Source organism: Moschus berezovskii, chromosome 16 (assembly GCF_049115385.1).
Source record: "Moschus berezovskii isolate FMDL1 chromosome 16, NW_MosBer_1.0, whole genome shotgun sequence".
Classification (NCBI taxonomy): domain Eukaryota; kingdom Metazoa; phylum Chordata; class Mammalia; order Artiodactyla; family Moschidae; genus Moschus; species Moschus berezovskii.
In genome coordinates, this window is record NC_142475.1 from 47,669,135 (window position 1) to 47,691,178 (window position 22,044).

The window sequence follows — 22,044 nt, forward strand, 5'->3', positions numbered from 1 at the left end:
CATATACCCTGAGGAAATCATAACAGAAAAGACACATGCTTCCCAGTGTTCACTGCAGCACTATTTACAATAGGTAGAACAAGGAAGCAACCTAGATGTCTAGCGACAGATGAATGGATAAAGAAGCTGTGGTACGTATATACAATGGAATACTGCTGCTGCTAAGTCGCTTCAGTCGTGTCCGACTCTGTGCGACCCCACAGATGGCAGCCGACCAGGCTCCGCCGTCCCTGGGATTCTCCAGGCAAGAACACTGGAGTGGGTTGCCATTTCAGCCATAAAAAAGAATGCATTTGAATCTGTTCAAATGAGCTGGACAAAACTAGAGCCCATTATACAGAGTGAAGCAAGTCAGAAATATAAATATCATATACTGACACATATGTATGGAATCTGAAGAGACAGCACTGATGAGTTTATCTTCAGGGCAGCAGTGGAGAAACAGACACGGAGAACAGACCTGTGGACAGGGCGGGAGGGGACGAGGACGGGGGAGACGTATGGAGAGGGCAGCAGACATTCACAATACCGCGTGTAAAACAGAGCCGGTGGGAATTTGCTGTATGACTCAGGGAACTCAGACGGGCTCTGCGACAGGCTGAGGGGTGGGATGGAAAGGGAGATGAGAGCGTGGTCTGGGAGGGAGGGGGCATGGGTGTACCTATGGCTGGTTCTTGATGTATGACAGAAAAACCACAAAATTTTGTAAAGCAGTTATCCTTCAGTTAAAATATTTTTTTTTAAAGTACCTCTCAACAACAAAAAAGACTGTCTTCTTTTGTCTTTTTTCTTTAAAAGTTTCAAAAAGATTAACCCTGTTATTTTTTTGAAAAAGAAATGTTGTAGGGACTCCCCTGGCGGTCCAGTGGTAAGGACTCAGTGCTTCTACTGCAGAGGGTGAGAGTTGGGAACTAAGGTCCTGCACGCTGTGTGGTGTGGCCAGAAATAAAGTAATTAAAATTAAAAAATACTGTTCTCTCATCTTTCCTTTAGGATACTCCCGAGCATTTACATAAAGTGGCCCAACATAACGTCTTGCTACATTTGAAAAAATTAGAAAAAGAAGGAAAAATATGTAAGTAGTCTTCCAAATTTTTTTTATTTTGGGCGCTGAAAATATTTGTTAACAAATGAACTAGTTTCCTTTGAGGAGAAACACCACCCACCAGAGTTCTCCCTTGAATGTCACTGTGAGTGGGAGAGACAGTCATTAGGAAGGGTCAGTAGCGAAAGGCCAGGGAACGACAAATTAGAACAAAAGCTCCCACAGGAGTGAGAGCCTTGCGTGGGGGCTCCAGTCCTCACCCACCCAAACGTAGCGGGAAGAGAACTTGGCCTTTGCCAGAGTGACCACAAAGAACTTTATGTGTAGATTTGTAGGTTTCGCAGTAGTAAAGGTAATAAACTCAAAGATACTAAAGCAGTAATTCTGTAATTGTCCACTAGTGTTGACTGGTCAACTTAATAATCTTAGAAGTTTGCTACTTAAAAAACAAGAGGTGCAAAGTTGGATCCTGTGTAGAAGTTTTAGCAACGTTTTTATTTGTACCCCCCCACCCCCGCCACAAGAGAAACCCCAACTTTATATTGAGCAACAGAATGTTTTTAGGAATTAATGCTCTTTCTAGTTACAAGAGAACTTAAAATCCAGTGGTTTTGCTTGTCTGTTGTTAAATGTTTACTCTGTAATTTTCTTTCCACAGTTATTAGCAACACAGATCCTGAGAAGAAGTGGAAGGCTCATCTTTAGTTTCAGCTTTAATGAAAGATTGTGTTGTTTTGATTTTGGAGAATGAGATGTTCTGTTAACTATGAATTATTTACAGAGAATATAGCCTGTGGAACACTGAAAATAACCCTAGCTATACTTTTAAATAACAGTATATCTATTCTGAAATGTGTAAATCACATTTTGCACCTACAATATTAGCTATTAATCTAACCAAGCTCTTACAGCATTTTACCAAAAATGCAGAAATCCAGTAGTTTATCCATTTTCAATAAAGTAACGGTTTCTTTTAAAATAATGAATTTTATGTCATTTAAACTGGATATTATTCTTAGAGATTATTTACCTATGACCAGTGGTCAGTCATACCTTTCCCAGCTGCTTCAGTTAACAGCACAGATGTCGATGTCACCCTTCCTTTTCTACAACCTGTGTCGACATCTGTAGATTAGAGGCTTGTTCTCCTGTTTCTGTCAGTCATATCATGATTAAATATCAGCTCTGTTCCTCTGTATCATACATATTTTCTTATAATGGCATCCTACAAGTGATTCATGTAAATCAGTGTTTGGTAATCGAAAAGCATTAAATTCCCAACTAAAGTCATTGTATATAAATAATTATTTCTGTAATCCGTTATTACAACCAATATGTTTTACTAATTTAGGTTTTAGTATATAGTGGCTCAGTTGGTAAAGAAACCACCTGCAATTCAGGAGACCCAGGTTCAATCCCTGGGTTGGGAAGACCCCTGAAGAAGGAAATGGCAACTTACTCAGGTATTCTTGCCTGGAAAACCCCATGGACAGAGGAGCCTAGACGGCTACAGTCCATGGGGTTGCAAGACACAACTTAGTGACAAAACCACCACCATCATCAAAATATATATGAATTACATACCAAAGTTTTTTAAGATTAGAATATTGTAAGAGCATTCTTTATGTAAGTAGTGTTTTTAAATAGTGGTTAATTTCTAAGGTCAACCACCACTGCTTATTTAACCCATAAGGTTGCCAAATAACAGTACCAAAATGAGCTCAGAATCCTGAAAGTCTACTTCCTTTTCTCTTTTCTAAGACTTTTTAAAAATTCTTTAAAAACTTTTTTTTGGCAACCTCATCTCTTCCTGCCCCTTTTCCCAAAGTGATAGTGAAAGTCGCTCAGTTGTGTCCACCCATGGGATTCTCCCGGCCAGAATACTGGAGTGGGTCGCTGTTCCCTTCTCCAGGTAATCTTCCCAACCCAGGTGTTGAGCCCGGGTCTCCTGCATTGCCAGCAGATTTTTTACCAGCTGAGCCACCAGGGAAGCACCTTTTTCCTAAGGGCTCTAGCATTTTCATATCATTCTAAACTCTGAAGATCTGTTGTGTTCCTGAAACCATTCCGTATTACAAAATAACTGGGAATTCAACAACAAACTAACAACCCAAAATGAGCAAAGGACTTGATAAGACATTTGTCCCGAGAAGATACACAAGTGGCCAATAAGCACATGAAAAGATACTCAACATCATTGATCGTGAGGAAGATGCAAATTAAAACCACAGTGAGTTAGGGGACAGGGAAGAGAAGAGCTTTCCAAATTGAGGGGATCACATACACAAAGCCATGGAACCATTGTCTTTCTCTAAGGAACCAGAGCACACTTCTGGCTGCAAGTGGATCTAGTGAAAGAGGACTGATAATGGAAGGTTATTAAACTTGGTTACTGAATGAGTCTACAGACAAGTTGGGTTTTTTTTTCCTTCTTTCTTTTTATCCCCTTGGAGATTTTTTGTTTAATTGGAGTGTAATTGCTTTACAATGGTTTGTTAGTTTCTGCTGTACAACAAGTGGATCAGCTGTAAGTATACATATATTCCCGCCCCCTTGAGCCTCCCACCCCGCCCCTCTGGGTCAACACAGAGCTGAGCTTCCTGTGCTATACAACAGTTTCCCAGTAGCTGTTTTACACATGGTAGTGTATATATGTCAGTGCTGCCCTCCCAATTTACCCCACCCTCTCATTATACCCCTGTGTCTACTCATCCATTATATCTGCATCTCTGTTCCTGCCCTGCAAATAGGATAATCTGTACCATTTTTCTAGATTCCACATATATGCATTCAGTTCAGTCGCTCAGTCGTGTCTGACTCTGTGACCCATGAATCACAGCACGCAATATACATTATTTGTTTTTCTCTGTCTGACCTAATTCACTCTGCAACAGCCACTAGGTCCATTCACATCTTTACAAATGGCCCGATTTTGTTCCTTTTTATGGCCGAGTAATATTCCATTGTATATATGTACCTCTAACAAAAACAATACCATCCACTAAGTATCTGCTTTGTGTGGATCCTGGGCCAGCACTAGGGATACAAAGAGAAACAACAGCATCCTGCTCTCATAGAAGCTCATCTGCTTGTGGAGACATGGTTACAATATGCAGTAGCAGTAAGTGTGTTTGGAGTAAAGGAAGAGTGTGTAACCTAGATGGGTTACAGAAAACTTAGAGGAGCCTAAGCCCAGTCTTGAAAAGTAAGCAGCAGTGCAGCCAGGTGACGAATTTAGGGGTATTTTGTACATGAGAGGGCTTCCATGGTGGCTCAGATGGTAAAGTCTGCCTGTAATGCAAGAGACACAGGTTCAGTCCCTGGGTCAGAAAGATCCCATGGAGAAGGGAATGGCTACCCACTCCAGTATTCTTGCCTGGAGAATCCCATGGACAGAGGTGCCTGGTGAGCTACAGTCCACTGGGGTTCCATAGAGTCAGACACGACTGAGCAACTCACACTTTGGGACTTGAGAAGACTGTTCTAGTTGGAGGAAATAATGTAGGCACATTAACAGCAAAACGTCACGTGGTTGGGGAATTAATCTATATGACTACACTACACTGTATAGTGTTTGTGGGTTGAGGTCATAAGGATAAAAAGCACCTCATGGGAACACAGAAACTCATAGGAACCAATGTGCTGTCCTCCAGCCACACAGGCTGGAGTATACACAACTTAGCAATTGAAAAGCAGGTGGTGGTCGGGGCCAGGACTAGTATTATTTTGTTGCTTCCTCACCAGAGTTTGCCCCCAACCATGATGGTAATTTTGCTCTTCTTGTTTCTATCATTCCAGTCAGTTACTTTACCCTCTATTCAGTACAGCCATATGTTGTGGATTGCTCATAGCTTCTGCTTCCCCATTTCCTAGTTTCTCAAGAGTCTCTACATTATTCTCATCACCGCTGTCCTTTCTCTGTAAATGTTCAGCTTCTGTTTGGAACCACTGAGTAGCCCTCTCAGTGCCTCGGATTCAGATCACCTCATAGAAGAGGACCTGGTTGGTGTAATTAATCTTCTGTATCTCTTCTTGAAAGCTGTCCTACCATCCTTATATGTTATCAACCAGACCTTAGGGTAAAATTCTCTAGACCAATCATCAGTGACTAGATAGGTCCCAGGAAACTTTATTAGAAGCATACCCCATTCGTCAGAGACAATACACGGAGTAAGCATTCTGAGATGGCCTTTTCAGCACCACAGGGAAAGGAGAAAATAGGCCAAAGGAGTCTCAAATGTAGTAGAAGACAGAGGAACAGATACGAGAAATATTTATGAAGAGGAAAAGAACTTAGAGACCCGTTAGGTCCTGAGGGATGGGGATCAAGTGGAAAGGAAGAAACCCAGTGGGACTGCAGGTTTCTGGCTTGGGCAGCTGGCCAGTGGCTGAGTTGATAACCAGGAAGATAGAATACAGGAAATGGAGTAGGTAGAGGGAGGATGGGAGGGACGATGCATTGTACTGTAGGTGTGAGTCTGAAGTACCAAGGGACATCCAAAGGGAGATTCCTGGTAAGCACTTAGGTATATAGAGCTGGGGCTAAATAGATAAGATATATTCTATTGCAGGTGACAGTACTAGTGTAAGCAAAAAAGGAAGTTGGTTGGCAAGTGTAACAGGCCTGAGATGGATGAAGGTGAAGTCAGGCTTGTGAACAGGAGTGAAGAACTGGATCCTATCAACTCAACCCCAGACACCTCTCTGGTCTTTTCTGGTTTTGAGTCCAAGCCTCCACGACAGACTGGCTTCTTCACATGGTGCAGGACATGATTATGGGCAGCTGTGAGCTCTTCACCAGCCAGGAAAGCTAGTTCTTCCAGCTTCAGTTTGGAAACTCCTAAGGGAAGGACTCAGTGACTTATACTGGCTCATTACCCATTTGTTAGGCCAGTCCCCATGGTCAAGGAAGCATGAAGTTCTGTATTTGGCCCGGCTCTGGTCACATGCCACCCCTGTGGCCAGACAGGACGAGGGCTGTCCTCAGGTGGAGAAAAGGGTCAGAGAAGGATTCTTGACTAGTATCAGTTCCTTCCTGAATAGCATTTTCTTCTGTCCAGTGTGTATAAAATATCAATAGATAATAAATAAATTATAGCTCTGCAGTAGCTGATGGAATGACTGGGCCAATTTTCTGAAACCCCAATCTTTTCCTGAGTGCTTCTGGGGGATCTTTTGAGTATTTGTAAGTTATTTATGAGTATTTTCATACATCCAGGTTGTCACTTCAAGAAAAAGTAAACTTAATAACCTATATGGGAAACTCATTTGAAAAAGGGTATATATATGACTGAATCATGCTGTACGTTGGAAACTAACAGAACATTGTTCATCAACTATATCCCAATATAAAAATTAAAAAGTAAAGCTGACTAGTGGCAGAGAGGCTAGAATCCTGGAGAAAATGAGAAAAGATTTAAGTGTGGGTTTCTCTTAGCTCTACCAGTGCTGGACTTCTGCACCCGCTTCCTGGCCAGTCTTTCTCACTCAGCAGCACAGTGCATCCCCCTACATCTTGCTACTAGTTTCCAGGCATTATTGGTACAGGAAAATTCATCTGTCTTTCCCATTTTGCAGGGAGCTTAAAATACTTGGGTTTGTTAGGAGAAAAAAAGTTCAACAGTTGAAATATTGATTGTGAACGTCTTAGTTCCAGCCACATTGATGCTGGGCCTTTTGAAATATCTGGAAATTAAAGCAGAGAATGCAATGTCAGTAACATACTTGTGGATAAACCTAAAGATTGTCACAGAGTGCAGTAAGTCAGAAAAATATTGTGTTTGTTCACTGTATTGCATGTATGTGGAGTCTAGGAAAATAGTATACTTGATCTTATTTGCAAAGCAGAAGTAAAGACACAGTTGTAGAGAAGAAAGGTGTGGATACCAAGGGGGAAAGGAGTGGAGGGAGGGATTGGGAAATTGGGATTGACATATATATACTATTGATACTGTGCTTACAGCAGGTAACTGCTTAAAGTTGCGGGGTAGCACAGGCAACTCTACTCAGTGCTCTGTGGTGACCTAAATGAGAAGGAAATCCCAAAAGAGGGGATATGTGTATACCTGTGGCTGATTCACTTTGCTGTATGGCAGAAACAACATGGTAAAGCAACTGTACTCCAAAAAAATTTCAAAATAAAATTGAAGTGGAAAGTGAAGGAGGGGCCTATATAAGTGTATTTACTTGTGTACGCAGACAGTGTCTCTTGGAAAATACCCCCAAATTTTAAAAAGCAGTAACAGTGGTTACCTTCTGAGAGAATGTATGGGTAGCTGAGGTTCTGGGTATAGGAATGAAAACAAGGAGAGGCCCTTCACATCTTCAGGCTGTGGGTGTATCCGGTAGGATTAGGGGGTTAGGCTCATTTAGAAGGGAGCGTGAATCTAAACGGCACAGGCTTCTTCAACCTCACAATGGGTTTTACGACATGATGCCTTCAAATACCTGAGGGAGAAATATTTTGTGTCCTAGAAGTTTTTAACCAACCATCAACCATGCACACAGGTAAGGACTCAACAAGAATGTCTGCCATGCGCCTCTCTTTGGGGAATTGCTGGATAATGCACTTCAGAAAAACAAGGGAAAGGAAAGCCCACAATTGAAATAGCAAATCCCACACAGAAAAATGTCAAAAGTGAATTCTAAGGGAACTCCCCGGAGATCCAGCGGTTAGGACTCTGCTTTCTCACTGCTGAGAGCTCTGGGTTCAATCCCTGGTCTAGGAACTAAGATCCCACAAGCAGTGCTGTGGCCCCACACACACAAAAAAAGTGAGTTCTAAGACAAAAGTGTCCCCAAAGCCTGTAGATTGGAGCAAGAGGAAATGAAGGCTTCAGAAAGAGATTGGGCAGGGCGGGGTGGGAAATGAAATGTTACCTGGGATGCTTGGGGCTTTGGGGAAAAAACTGGTGATCAGACAACAGGTCTGGTTGAGCAACTGAAGCAACAATCAGTTATTAGAAAACCATACTGGGGGTAGAGGTGGAAATGAGACAATTATTGATTCCAGAAAACAAAAGTGATGCTAGGAAGGAAATAAGTATGAAACACTATCTGACTTCAATTTTACATAGGCAATAATGTAAACATTGATTAAAATTGCCTTATAGGATAATGGAAGGGAGGAAATGGGAGGTCGAGACTACTAAATCATCACCTGTGATAACAGAATGTCAATCCTATAATCCATTTTTTCCTTTCAGTAAGACTGACATCTATTCTAATGGCATATGATGCAGCCCATGCTTTTACAATTTTCCCAAGGGTTGAAGAAAATTTTTCACTGAAAGAAGCTCTCTGGTTTTATACCACAGGATTATTCCCAGCCTACTTTGTGGAAATAGATTAATCCTGCTGCTTTCTCCTGCTTCAGTTTTCAAAACTGGTGAACGTGTCAATCACAAATGGCATATCTCAAGATTTTATATGTAAACCAAAACTTTAAGGAATATTTTAACCATCCATTCTCTTAGTGCAAAAATATGGTCTTGAACCACTTTCATCACTATCAACTGGGGTACTGCAGGGGAAGAAGGGGGCAACAGAGGATGAGATGGTTGATGGCATCATTGACTCAATGGACATGAGCTTGAGCAAACTCCAGGAGATAGTGAAGCACAGGAAAGCGTGGTGTGCTGTAGTCCATGGGGTCGCAAAGAGTTAGACACAACTTAGGGACTGAACAACAGCTTTTTACAAATAGGCAAATTTCTAGTCCCTAACCAGATTTATTGAATCAGAATTCCTGAAGAGGAACAAGGAATATAACTTTACCCATTGACCCATATGGTTCTTTAATCACATGAACAGAATTTAGTTTTATGTCTTGGGGTTTTATTTCTCAAAGTCAGTGTAAGATCAACACATATAAAATCTCTGCCTGTTTTTTTTTTTTTTTATGCTATTGAGGACATTGTGTATTTTATTATCCAGTGTTCTTCAGTGTTCACAGAATGAAATCTCTTTCAGATTTTAGAGCTAGAGAAAAAGTTTTTCTCATATGAACTGGTCTGTTTCCTTTATTAGTCTGTGTATGTGTGCCTAGTCGCTCAGTTGTGTCCAACTTTTTGGGACCTGTGGACCATAGCCCACCAGGCTCCTCTGTCCATGGAATTCTCCAGGCAAGAATACTGGAGTGGGTAGCCATTCCCTTCTCTGGGGGATCTTCCCGACCCAGGGACAGAACCCAGGTCTCCTGCATAGCTGGTGGATTCTTTACCATCTGAGCCACCAGGGAAGCCCTTTATTAGTCTAAAACTTGTCAAATTTGACTAATTATTAGAATCACCTAGGGAACTTTGGGCTTCCCTGGTAGCTTAGACAGTAAAGCATCTGCCTGCAATGCGGGAGACCTGGGTTCAATCCCTGGATTGGGAAGATACCCTGGAGAAGGAAATGGCAATCCACTCCAGTACTCTTGCCTGGAAAATTCCATGGATGGAGGAGCCTGGTAGGCTCCATGGGATCACAAAGAGTCGGACACAACTGAACAACTTCACTGGTTGCAAGAAAGTGAGACTAAATGAGAGGGAACTTTGAAAACATGTATAGCTTCCCAGACTCACCAGAGTCTCCAGATTTGGGAGGATCCATACGATATTAATAATTAACCATGCTTCATACACTCTGCACGGGACAAATATCTTCCTTAATTCACCATGTTCACTCTTTTGCCTTCTTGGAAGCTAGTTTTAAAGCAGTTTTTCTTGGAATTCAGTTTTTTAATATAATCATTGTCCTTTTCTTCCCGTTTTATTAATTGTCTCATTTAGTATTTTTTAATGAATTTCAACTTCAGACGAAATATTTTATAATAACACTATTCTTTGGACCATCACTTTCCCTGCAATAGCGTTTAAGCCTAAAATAAATCACTTGTTAGGATTAAAGACTAAGAGAATGTTGTGAGTTCTTAAAAGTTTCATCATCCAGAGGGTATGGAGACTTCAGGGAAATGACTGTTAGAAAAGTACTCTGAAAAACATTGTATTAAATGCTGATATATAATTAAGATCCTGATTGCCCCGCTTTGGCCTCTTCACTACAGGCACTCCCAAGAGTAAATTTGTTGTTCCTCTTTTTTCTTTTTTAATTTTTATTTAATAAATGGTACAAAGCACAATGCCATAAACATTAACAGTTAAAATATCACCAAATGAAAAAAATACTATAGAATACACAGTTGCAAAAAGCCACATTAAGTTATTTTACAACTGCCTCAAGCTGCAAAAAAAAAAAAAAAAACCCAATGCCATACCTAAGTTATCCCTCTCTCAAAATAATGCCATTTATATTATAAACCACGAGCTCCCCATCAAAAGACGGGAACTGCTTTTGTTAATTCATATATATATATATATATATATATATATGACTGTATCACTTTGCTATACACATGAAACAAACACAACACTGTAAATAAAATATAATACAATATAAAATAAAAATAAGAAACAGATCTTTGGGGCTTTACACTGAGTTAGAGTTCCTATCAGAGGGACAACAGCACCACAGCCGCACTGGATCCTCATGAAGGAGGCAAACGAATGACTGGGTTACAAGAGTTACAGGAATGAGAGCTGCTCACTTCCCAGAAACTACAGCTCACAGAAAACCAACAAAGGCACGAGATACAGACCATTCACTTATGAATGTGTAAAACTCACCACTTCAAAGAGCTAATCCATTTAGTTGTGTTAACCATCACCACCAAATATATGCTAGAGCTTGAATCTTTTGCTACTGGCAGGAACTGTTCATGCGGCTGTCTGACCAAGTCCAGACTTCAGTGTGAAGAAATTCCATTTGTCTAAAACTGAACTCTTTTGCTTACTCCACAATCTCATATTCCTGATCACCTCCCCTTCCCAAATCACCATTTCGGTTAAATAGCATCACCACTCTCTCATGTCCTCAGCCGAATTTGTCCCTGGTTGCTCATATTTCTTTTAATCCCTACACCACTTAGCAAGTGAATATTTACATTATCGTTTGAGGATGTAGCTACAATCTGAAGACCAAGGAAAATGCTGGTGGGTGTGAGAGATGCCCCAGAGTGATAAACCGCTTAGGAAATGAAAGGGGCTTGCTTCACAGGTGTGAATACAGACTGTCATTTCTCTTACACAGTCTCAGGGATTTATCCCTCTCTCTTTCCTTCCCTGGCCTAGTGCTCATTTCCTGAGTTAAAATAAACTGCTACTGATTGATTTCCCTGAACGTGGCCTATTCCTGTTTCCATTCATCATGGTAGTGATGGTGGTTGTCATGGTTTAGGAATATTATTTGTCCAATCAGTTCCTCATCTATAAAGATTGACAGTGGTACCTAACTCAATGCAACAAGGAGTTGTGAGTATTAAATGTTCGTTGTGTTTAGCACAGTGCTTGGCACCCCATTAATGTTAGTTGCTATTTATTTTGTTAACAGAACACACTCACATATTCCCTGATGATTTCACTTGGACTCACACCAATTAAGCTCCACAAAGCACCATATTTACTCTTTAGTAAAATCTTACTATAACTTTACAAGATAAAATGCACATTCTTCATCTTGGGAATTAAAATGTAGTAGTTGTAAAGTCTTATGTTATTTTACTGAGCAGAAGCTTCATTATTTGAAATAGGGAAAACATTATGTTCCTGCTTGATATGAAGATTAAAATTAATAATGTGTATCAACAGTGCTTGGGGGACTGCAAAGAATTATACACATTTTAATGTTTTCACTTGCGCTGGAAGCTTTGTCTTTGAGGGCAAGGGCTGATGCACACAGGGAAACGGCTCCAAAGCATCTTTGGCCACCACCCCAAGACCTTGGATCTACTGGGCTCCAAGCCATACACCGTTTTTCTGATGGCCACAAGACATCATGTCAGCTCCACCAGTCATGAATTCCCTGAGGCGTAAGACCTTCTAATTTTAGAAACAGTTGAGCAAAGCTTTTGGCACAGAACAACGCACTCATTATTTCGTGCTCCTCAGGTGAATATGAATGACTGAGTGAGAATATGAACTCCTTCCTGTCAGAGGAGTTACCTGGCAGGTGAGTCTCCAGTTACTTCATGAAACATCCCCCCAATATTCTGCTGTGACCTCATGTACCAATCTTCCTGGAACCACTTACCAACCACTATTTTCCTGTCTGTTCACGAGAACTAAAACCCTCTTGCAGAGTAGTATAGTAGTGTGCCTGTATGCTTAGTCCAGTCCAACTATTTCCAACCCCATGGACTGTATTGTAGCCTGCCAGGTTCTCTGTCCATGCAATTCTTCAAGCAAGAATATGGAGTGGGTTGCCATTTCCTTCCTCCAGGGGATCTTCCCGACACAGGGATTGAATCCATGTCTCTCAAGTCTCATGGGATTCTTCTATCAGCTGAGAAGCCCCTGAGACCCTCTTGCTGGTGAAACAAATTCAAAGACCCCTCCTCTATCTCTGTCTGATTTATTTCAGAAATCCACCCTGTGCCCATCTCCAGAATCCTTGGCTATTGCCTCAAACACAAGTCATTTATTCTATTCCATCCATTATTCTCATTCACTCATGTTCATATGCTGTTGGATTTTTCTCCCTTGATCCAACACCTGCTGCTGTTCCTCTACCTTTAGAGCCTTGTCCTCTGGATCACCTGTGTTGGTTCATGTTCTTATTTGCCCAACATCCTTCCTCTACACCTTCTAATAATAGACATACCTTACCCATGAGAAAAGCATATGTCCTAGAAATGACCATACAACCAAGCCACCCTAGTCTAGATCTTTTCTTGGTATTGTTCTGATAAAACTTGCAAGGGACCATGTTCTCTGACATGTAAATAAAGTCCATTGACAATAGGGAAAAACAAAGCCAACCTGAAACAAAAGACAAAAAAAAAAAGATTTATGGAGAGAGGGTCCTGAGAAGGTCAAGTGGCTGGTTCTAGTTCCTAAAATCCACAACGTGTCCCAGTTCCCGAAACTATTGAATCTGTTGAATCTTTTGACTCTCTTTTCAGTCCCTTGCAACTTGGAGAGTTATAATAAGAAAATCTACTTAATTATAAAAAAAACCTCCTACATCCTCCACCACTGCACCAAACATTCTTTTGATGGGTTGCCAAAACTATGTCCTAACCCTCCCCTCAAATCACCAAGCCCCTTTAGTGGGGCTGACAGACTCCCGTCCCAAGCCCTCCAGGGTCACCCTGCTCCTACCACCATCTTTACTTCCACACTAGGGCTGTTATTCCCCACTCATTCCTTCAAAGTAGGACTGTAGCTCACGGTCTTGCTGGCACTGCCCGCCCTGATCTCAGCACCGTAAGGAGAACCTCCACTCGGCTCCATTACTGCCTTGTGTCTACTGACCTCTCCTTCTCCCTCCATTTCAGTGTGAAAAGAGATGTCCCCTCCTATAGAAAGTTAACCCTCTACCTATGTTCCAGAGGACCCAGACCTTCGAGACCTCAGCCTATCAATCTTCCCACCAATGTCTTCAACCTCTTCCTCTTTTCCCTTCTCTCATTATCTAAACATGCTCAGCTGTCACACCCTTCACAAGCAAACACAAAACCTACCTTAACCCCCAATTCTTTAGTGACCTACCTTGCTCTCTCCTCCTCTTCAAAGCTAAACTTCTTGAAACCATTTGTGCTTCCTGTTTCTACTTCTGCAGTTTGTGTTCACCACTTTATGAAACTGATCTCTAGTCTATCAGAGAAGCATTACCTTGGGCCCTTGGTGTGCTAAATTAAGTGAAACTAAGTAAATAGAACTAAGTTAAAGTTTAAAGAAGGAGAGATGCTCCATCTAGGGTTCCTTAAGCTTCTAGAGGTCAGAAGGTCACAGTCCTGCCCTTAGCAGGACCCACGAGTGGTGTGAGTGGGTCAGAGTCTTTTCATTACCAGTCAGCTCTCCCTGCCAGTCTTTTCTAAGAGTAACCACCGTATTATAAATTTGGTCTATAGTTCCAATAGCAGTAACATTTATACTCAAGAAAATTATATCATTTCCAACTATTAAAGCAGTGATTTTGCTTCCTCATAGAAATAGAATTTCTTCCTCACAGTATGAGTGCAATTTTATATTCTTAAAACTTACTGTAAATGATATTGACAATAGCATGTAAACAGATAAATGATATGACCTGCTTTTATTATTATTATTATTATTGAGTTCTGTGTTTCCATCAGAGCCAGTTTTTTCAGTGGATTAGGTTGAGAATCATCACTTTCTGAAAGTTCAAGTTCATCCTGGTAAGTAAAACTCCTGAAGGACTGTTTATATTGAAGTAAGAATGGATCTGTCAGACAAACAAGTTGCCAGCCTGGGACTTTGGGCAAATTACTTAACCTCTCTGAGCCTCAGTTTCCCCATTTAAAAATTGTAACAACTATTTCATAGGATTTCTATGAAAACTAAATGATGTAACCTGGAGCATAGTAGTCATGCAACAAATATTAGTTTCTTATTTTCCATCTTTCTGTCTGCCGCTGCTGCTGCTGCTAAGTCACTTCAGTCGTGTCTGACTCTGTGTGACCCCATAGACGGAAGCCCGCCAGGCTCCCCTGTCCCTGGGATTCTCCAGGCAAGAACACTGCAGTGGGTTGCCATTTCCTTCTCCAATGCATAAAAGTGAAAAGTGAAAGTGAAGTCGCTCAGTGTGTCCGACCCTTAGTGACCCCACGGACTGCAGCCTACCAGGCTCCTCCATCCATGGGATTTTCTAGGCAAGAGAACTGGAGTGGCTTGCCATTGCCTTCTCCATTCTGTCCCCGAGGAGATGGTAAAACCCAACAGTTACATTTTAGTTCTTCCTTTTATTAGACACACGTTTGTTGTACTTACTTTCATATCATCTCAGAACTTTTTTCCCCTTTTTTAATATGTGTCTTGTACAACCAACTAGAAATAACTCTTTGGAAGGCAAAGATCCTCTTTCCGTTTCTTCTATATTTCTCATAATTACAGCAACCCCATGCCACAGTTTTTCCTGGACAGACTCAGTTTTAAACAATTTTCTCTTTGTTCTTTTTTAAATTATTAAAAATATCCTGGGGTCCAAGTGACACTTGCCAAAACATCACTTACCCAGAACATAATGCCTGTACATCACTCAGCCAGAACATAACGCCTGTACACATAGGAGCCAGCACCATGCTGGAACCATGATGGCTGCCAGAGGTGGACAGGCCTGAGCAATCAGTCTGCTTAAGAGAGGTCTCTAGAGCCCTAAGGGCCTCATAAGACCACTTTCCCCACCACCATGACCCACCTTCAGAGGATTTCATGGCAGTCTCCCTTCCCCCCAGTAAGCTTCTGAAGCAGCCCACCCTCAAAAGGAAGCTAAAATTAGAACTGGTTCCCCATTCTCCCCTAAATGGCCACCTGGGTAATCGCCCCATGCAGCAGGATGCTCTCCACCTGAGTCCCCTTAGAGGCAAGTCTCCAGCATCAACCACCACCAGCATATCCTCCCCCACGTGGCTTTTCCTCCCTTTATTTGACTTACGCTACCCTCCCCACTCCCCACCCTCTTTTGCATATTTTCTTCACCCTCTTGCATGGAAACCTGGTGCAGCTTAACTGGAAACTGAAACCTGCTCTCCCTCCCACACCTTGCCCGCCACAGAGCTGAGGGGAGGAGTGGGTGTTCCCATGGCCCTTGCTACTGCTCATAGACAGCTCTCTCTCATCTGCTCAAAACCCCCACCTCTCTGGAAGCCCATGCCCTCCAACTGCACCACCCACTGTCCTCCACCCCACCACCATCACCCACTCTCCAAGCTCCCAGCTCCTCCTCTTCATTCGTGCCAGACATCAGCACCTGGCTCCTTCACTGGTTCCCTTCTGTTCTGCTCCTCAACTCCCTCTTGGTGACAAAACATTCATGAAGTGTGTGGAGGGCACCCTCCCCTCCCACTGCTCACTCATCGCTTCCAACGTGCACCCTCCACCCCCCCCCCCCAGCCACCCGTGTCCTTCATCATGCCTTTCCTGTCTCATTGCCAATGGCCACAGGCCCTCTGGATTCATCATCCCCAGCACCCTACTCTGTGACCATGTCATGCTCGGCCAACTAGCCCCGCCCCAATCATCTTCCACCCCACGGGCATCCCCAAGTCTGAGTCCCCAGCACTCTGTATCTGGGAATATGGAACCGGCAAGGCATAGATGGCTCACTCAGGAGAGGCCGAGATGGAGGGAGTGTCATGAAAGGCCTATGGACAGAGGAGCTGGCTGACTGAGGGAACCAACCAGAGACAGGGTGGCTCCTGGGCACTAGGAACAACCTAAAGAGGCAGTGGAGAGGAGGTACTGAGCCCAGCGAGAGCTAGAATGTGAGAGAAAGGCTGACAGGGGCTGTGGCCTCAGGAGAACATGGCCCCAGCGAGAACCACCTCAAGACAAAGAGGGAACCGAGGGAGAATAAACCCCCAACTCTCTTCTGGTTTGGGGCCAGGGCCTTCCACTGGCTGAAGTCAACTAGAAGTCAGAGCACCAGGGAGTCTCAGTGAGGCAGTCTGGAGAGGTTTGCCTTTCACAGCAAAAAAGGATGGAGCGGAGGGTGGAGGGTGGGAGGAGCACAGCTACCTCCTCGCAGCCCGGCCTCATCTGCAATCCCCTTCCGCCTGCCCCTCGCTCCATCATGCTGGCCTGGCAAACCCCAGCTCCCTGCCTTCTCCACAGCTGTATCCAAGCAAGGTGAGGGGACTGGAAACAATTATGGGACTCTGCTTACTAGTCTCACTTTTTAAAAAAATTTTTTTTAATTTACTCTATTTTTTGGCTGTGCTGGGTCCTTGTTGCTGAGTGTGGGCTTCTTCTAGTTGGGGAGAGGCGGGACTACTCTCCAGTTGCTGTGCTCTGGCTTCTCAGGGCTGTGGCTTCTCTTGATGTGCAGCACCAACTCCAGAGCGCAGGCTCAGTAGCTGTGGGCTGAGTTGCTCCGCGGCATGTGGGATCTTCCAAGACCGGGGATGGAACACTTGTCCCCTGCATTGGCAGGCAGATTCTTAACCATTGGATCACCATGAAGTCCAGAGTCTCACTTTAAATATAGGTCCCCAAGGTCCCCAAGTCTCAAGGAGGCACTGCTGTCTGATTACATTCCTCTAATCCATTCACCCTCCCACAATTTTATCCCATTTCCTCTTCAATCTCCAGTATGCTATACCCACTCCTGATGATTTCATGTCATATTTTACTGAGACAATAGAAGCAACCAGAAGACAACTTCATCTGGCCATTCTTAACCTATCCACAGACTCTGCTCTCCTCTGGTTACTATGGGAACACCATCCCTGTTACCATGGGTCCTCTGCTTGTACACTAGACACCATCACCTCTTACAGATCTGTAGGAATCTCCTACAGAAGAAACGTCTCTAATGGGTCATTCTCTCTGTGTGCAAACATACAACAGATCATATTCAGGAATGAAGTGGGAGTTTGGGATTAGCATATATAAACTATTACATATAGAATGGATAAGCAGCGAGGTCCTACTGTATAGTACAGGGAAATATATCCTGAGATAAACCAGAATGGAAAAGAATATGAAAAAGAATATATGTATAACTGAATCACTTTGCCATACAGCAGAAATTACATGACATTGTGAATCAACTACACTTCAGCCAATTAATTTTTAAGAAATAGATCATGTCCAAAAAAAAAAAAAAAGTTTTCCCTAGACCCTTCAGCCTCTCTCCAATGCAGAAGACACAGGAGACTTGAGTTCGATCCCTAGGTCAGGAAGATCCCCCGGAGGAGGAAATGGCAACCCACTCCAGTATTCTTTCCTGGGAAATTCCATGGACAGAGGAGCCTGGAGGGCTACAGTCTGGCAAAGAGTGGGATGTGACTGAGCATGCACACACAGCTTTCTTTGAAGGAGAAGGGAAATCATGAAAAAATTTTGAAAAATTGTTAGAAGCATCATTTTAATATGAAATTGAAAGTGGATTTGCAAGTAAGTAAAACTAGTAATTGTTTGATCAGAAAGTAGGAAAATAATAATAGTTAACATTCATACCTAACTCTCTACTAACCACTTTCTTTGAATCATCTCATTTAATTGCCAAAATAGGTAAATTCTTTTTTATTGATGATATCCACATGGTTTGCACCCTCACCTCTTCAGGTCATCAGGCAAATGTAATTTCCCATTTTCCCTAGTCCCCTTTTTTCTTTTTCTCCAGAACTCTCATCTCGATTTAAGATATGTTTCACTTTTTAAATCTCGTGTAAAGACCCTCTTCTCATACTAGAATGAAAGCCTGTAAGAACAGGTTCAACTGTATTTTTCCTTTAGTTCTTTATCCTCAGTGCTTAGCATAGAGTAGATAAATAAAATTTTTGAATACCTAAATAAATGAGGAATTGAGTTTCATGGAGATGAAGTAACTTGTCCATGATCATACAGGGAATAAGTGATCAGAATTCTGATTTCAAAACCCATGTTCTTAAACCATTAAGGGATTCACCAGAGTTGTAATACTGTAGGCGAGAGATGAGTCCCCTCCTGAGGCTGCAGCAGTGATAGACGGGGAGAGGGACGGAATGGCCTGGGTGTGACAATAGGCTGTATACGGAAGGACCCTGAAAGGGATCACTCCAGGATGACTTGATTTCTAGACTTGGCAAATGCGTAGACAGTGATACTGTTAGGGGAAGCACACTGATTGAAACCGCCCACCCTGGCCAGGCACCATAGAAACCATTTGCATGAGTTGTTTTATGACAGGAGATCTTGCTAAGAAATAGGGAACTAATAAGCCACCAGCAACCGGAAGAGTTCAGGAAAGGTCGAAAGGAGACACCGGGTGTCCATCCACTTCCCAGAATCCCTCTCGCTAGCATCCATCTTGGCTGAGCTATGCATGCGCCACCAGGAAAGACTCTGAATTAGAATGACTGGCCAAAGACCACCTGGAAACTAATCCCATCACCACAAAACCCAAGACTGTGAGCCACGCAGCAGAGCTGTTCTCCAGTTTCCCTTACCCTACTGTTCTCCACGAGGGTGCCCTTCCCAATAAAATCTCTTGCTTTGTCAGCTCGTGTCTCCTCGGACAATTATTTTCCAAGTGTTAGACAAGAGCCTAGTTTTGGGCCCTGGAAGGGGTCCCCTTTCCTGCAACAATACAGTTCATCGAGAGAAAGTATACCAGAAGTCTTATATTGGGTATAAGTATGAGAAAGGAGGACATGTCTAGTCCATAAACTTTTAAAAACCATCTCGTTGATTACCAAGAAGTGTTGTTAAAAAGTAAGAAGCCAGTAAACCCAAGCTGATCTCTTCAGACACCGTTGGGGGATGGGAATGGACAGGTGAGACCAAATAGGAGTTGTTCTTTTTTAAAAACTAGCTCAAGGCTATAAAGAACAAGAAAAAGTCCTCAGGTGTGTTAATAATAATTCTGAAGTTAACTTTTAAGGCCGATGTGAACACCAAAGAATGGTCCTCTCCATGACCCACCTTCCAGAATATTGGAAATAAAAGCAAAAATAAACAAATGGGACCTAATTAAAATCAAAAGCTTCTGCACAGCAAAGGAAACTATAAGCAAGGTGAAAAGACAGCCTTCAGAATGGGAGAAAATAATAGCAAATGAAGCAACTGACAAAGGATTAATCTCAAAAATATAGAAGTAACTCCTGCAGCTCAATTCCAGAAAAATAAACGACCCAATCAAAATATGGGCTAAAGAACTAAACAGACATTTCTCCAAAGAAGACATACAGATGGCTAACAAACACATGAAAAGATGCTCAACATCACTCATAATTAGAGAAATGCAAATTAAAACCACAATGAGGTACCATTTCACGCCAGTCAGAATGGCTGCTATCCAAAAGTCTACAAGCAACAAATGCTGGAGAGGGTGTGGAGAAAAGGGAACCCTCTTACACTGTTGGTGGGAATGCAAACTAGTACAACCACTATGGAGAACAGTGTGGAGATTCCTTAAAAAACTGGAAATAGAACTGCCATATGACCCAGCAATCGCACTCCTGGGCATACACACCGAGGAAACCAGAATTGAAAGAGACACATGTACCCCAGTGTTCATCGCAGCACTGTTTATAATAGCCAGGACATGGAAGCAATCTAGATGTCCATCTGCAGACGAATGGATAAGAAAGCTGTGGTACATTGACACAATGGAGTACTACTCAGCGATTAAAAAGAATACATTTGAATTAGTGCTAACGAGGTGGACAAAACTGGAGCCTATTATACAAAGTGAAGTAAGCCAGAAACAAAAACACCAATACAGTATATTAACACATATATATGGAATATAGCAAGAGGATAACGATAACCCTATATACGAGACAACAGCAGAGACTTGGATGTGTGGAGCAGTCTTTTGGACTCTGTGGGAGAGGGCGAGGGTGGGATAATTTGGGAGAATGGATTGAAACATGTATATTATCATATGTGAAACGAATCTGATGTGGTTGGGGGCTCCCCATCTCAACACTCTGTGGATTTAAGAGCCCGTTCCTTCCGGAAGTGTATAAATTAGCCTGGGATAGAACCTGCATGCTGAATTTACTAATTAAGAAATGAGAAAGTAGGCCAGAAAGAAAAACACCAATACAGCATACTAACGCATATATATGGAATTTAGAAAGATGCAAATGATAACCCTGTATACGAGACAGCAAGAGAGACACAGATGTATAGATCAGTCTTTGGGACTCTGTGGGAGAGGGTGAGGGTGGGATGATTTGGGAGAATGTCATTGAAACACGTATGTTGTCATATGTGAAATGAATCACTAGTTCAGGGTCAATGCATGTTATAGGATGCTCGGGGCTGGCATGCGGAGATGACCCAGAGGGAGGATAAAGGGAGGAGGGAGGTGGGAGGGGGGTTCAGGAGGGGGAACTTATGTAAACCCGGGGCGAATTCATTTCAATGTATGGCAAAACCAACCAATATAATATTGTAAAATAAAAAAAAAAAAGAAATGAGAAACCAGAACTATAAAGGTGGCACAGAAATACAAGAAACTATTCTTAAGTAATCTTTTGAAACTTTGAACAGAGTTACAGATTTTGCCATTTGTGATAAACTGGTATATGTAATTTAACCAGAACCATGAGAAAGTTGGTATTGTGTGAGTTCTGAGGCACTTTCGACATGTTGTAGGAGTGATGTGGACTTTTTTGACATTCATAAGTGAATGGTCTGTATCTCGTGCCTTTGTTGGTTTTCTGTGAGCTGTAGTTTCTGGGAAGTGAGCAGCTCTCATTCCTGTAACTCTTGTAACCCAGTCATTCGTGTGCCTCCTTCATGAGGACTCAGTGCGGCTGTGGTGCTCTTATCCCTCTGATAGGAACTCTGCTACTGCTGCTGCTAAGTCACTTCAGTCGTGTCCGACTCTGTGCGACCCCATAGATGGCAGCCCACCAGGCTCCGCCATCCCTGGGATTCTCCAGGCAAGAACACTGGAGTGGGTTGCCATTTCCTTCTCCAATGTGTGAAAGTGACAAGTGAAAGTGAAGTTGCTCAGTCGTGTCCGACTAGTAGCGACCCCATGGACTGCAGCCCATCAGGCTCCTCTGTCCATGTGATTTTCTAGGCAAGAGTACTGGAGTGGCTTGCCATTGCCTTCTCCGGATAGGAACTCTAACTCAGTGTAAAGCCCCAAAGATCTGTTACTTATTTTTATTTTATATTGTACTATATTTTATTTACAGTGTTGTTTGTTTCATGTGTATAGCAAAGTGATAGTCATATATATATATATATATGAATTAACAAAAGCAGTCCCCATCTTTTGATGGGGAGCTCGTGGTTTATAATATAAACGGCATTATTTTGAGAGAGGGATAACTTAGGTATGGCACTGGGTTTTTTTTTTTTCTTTTTTGCAGCTTGAGGCAGTTGTAAAATAACTTAATGTAGCTTTTTGAAACTGTATTCTATAGTATTTTTTTTCATTTGGTGAAATTTAACTGTTAATGTTTATGGCATTGTGCTTTGTACCATTTATTA

At 42.4% G+C, this 22,044-nt stretch overlaps 1 protein-coding gene across 1 annotated transcript in view; it reads left to right on the top strand.

Annotated features, from left to right (window-relative positions):
• Positions 1-7,879, top strand: part of LACTB2 (lactamase beta 2) — a 38,558-nt gene extending 30,679 nt beyond the window's left edge. The window contains exons 6-7 of the mRNA XM_055432055.2: positions 994-1,075; positions 1,704-7,879. Coding sequence (XP_055288030.1) covers positions 994-1,075; positions 1,704-1,750 — 129 coding nt within the window. The 3' untranslated portion in view covers positions 1,751-7,879. The remainder of the gene's footprint in view (positions 1-993; positions 1,076-1,703) is intronic.
• Positions 7,880-22,044: the final 14,165 nt, after the last annotated feature.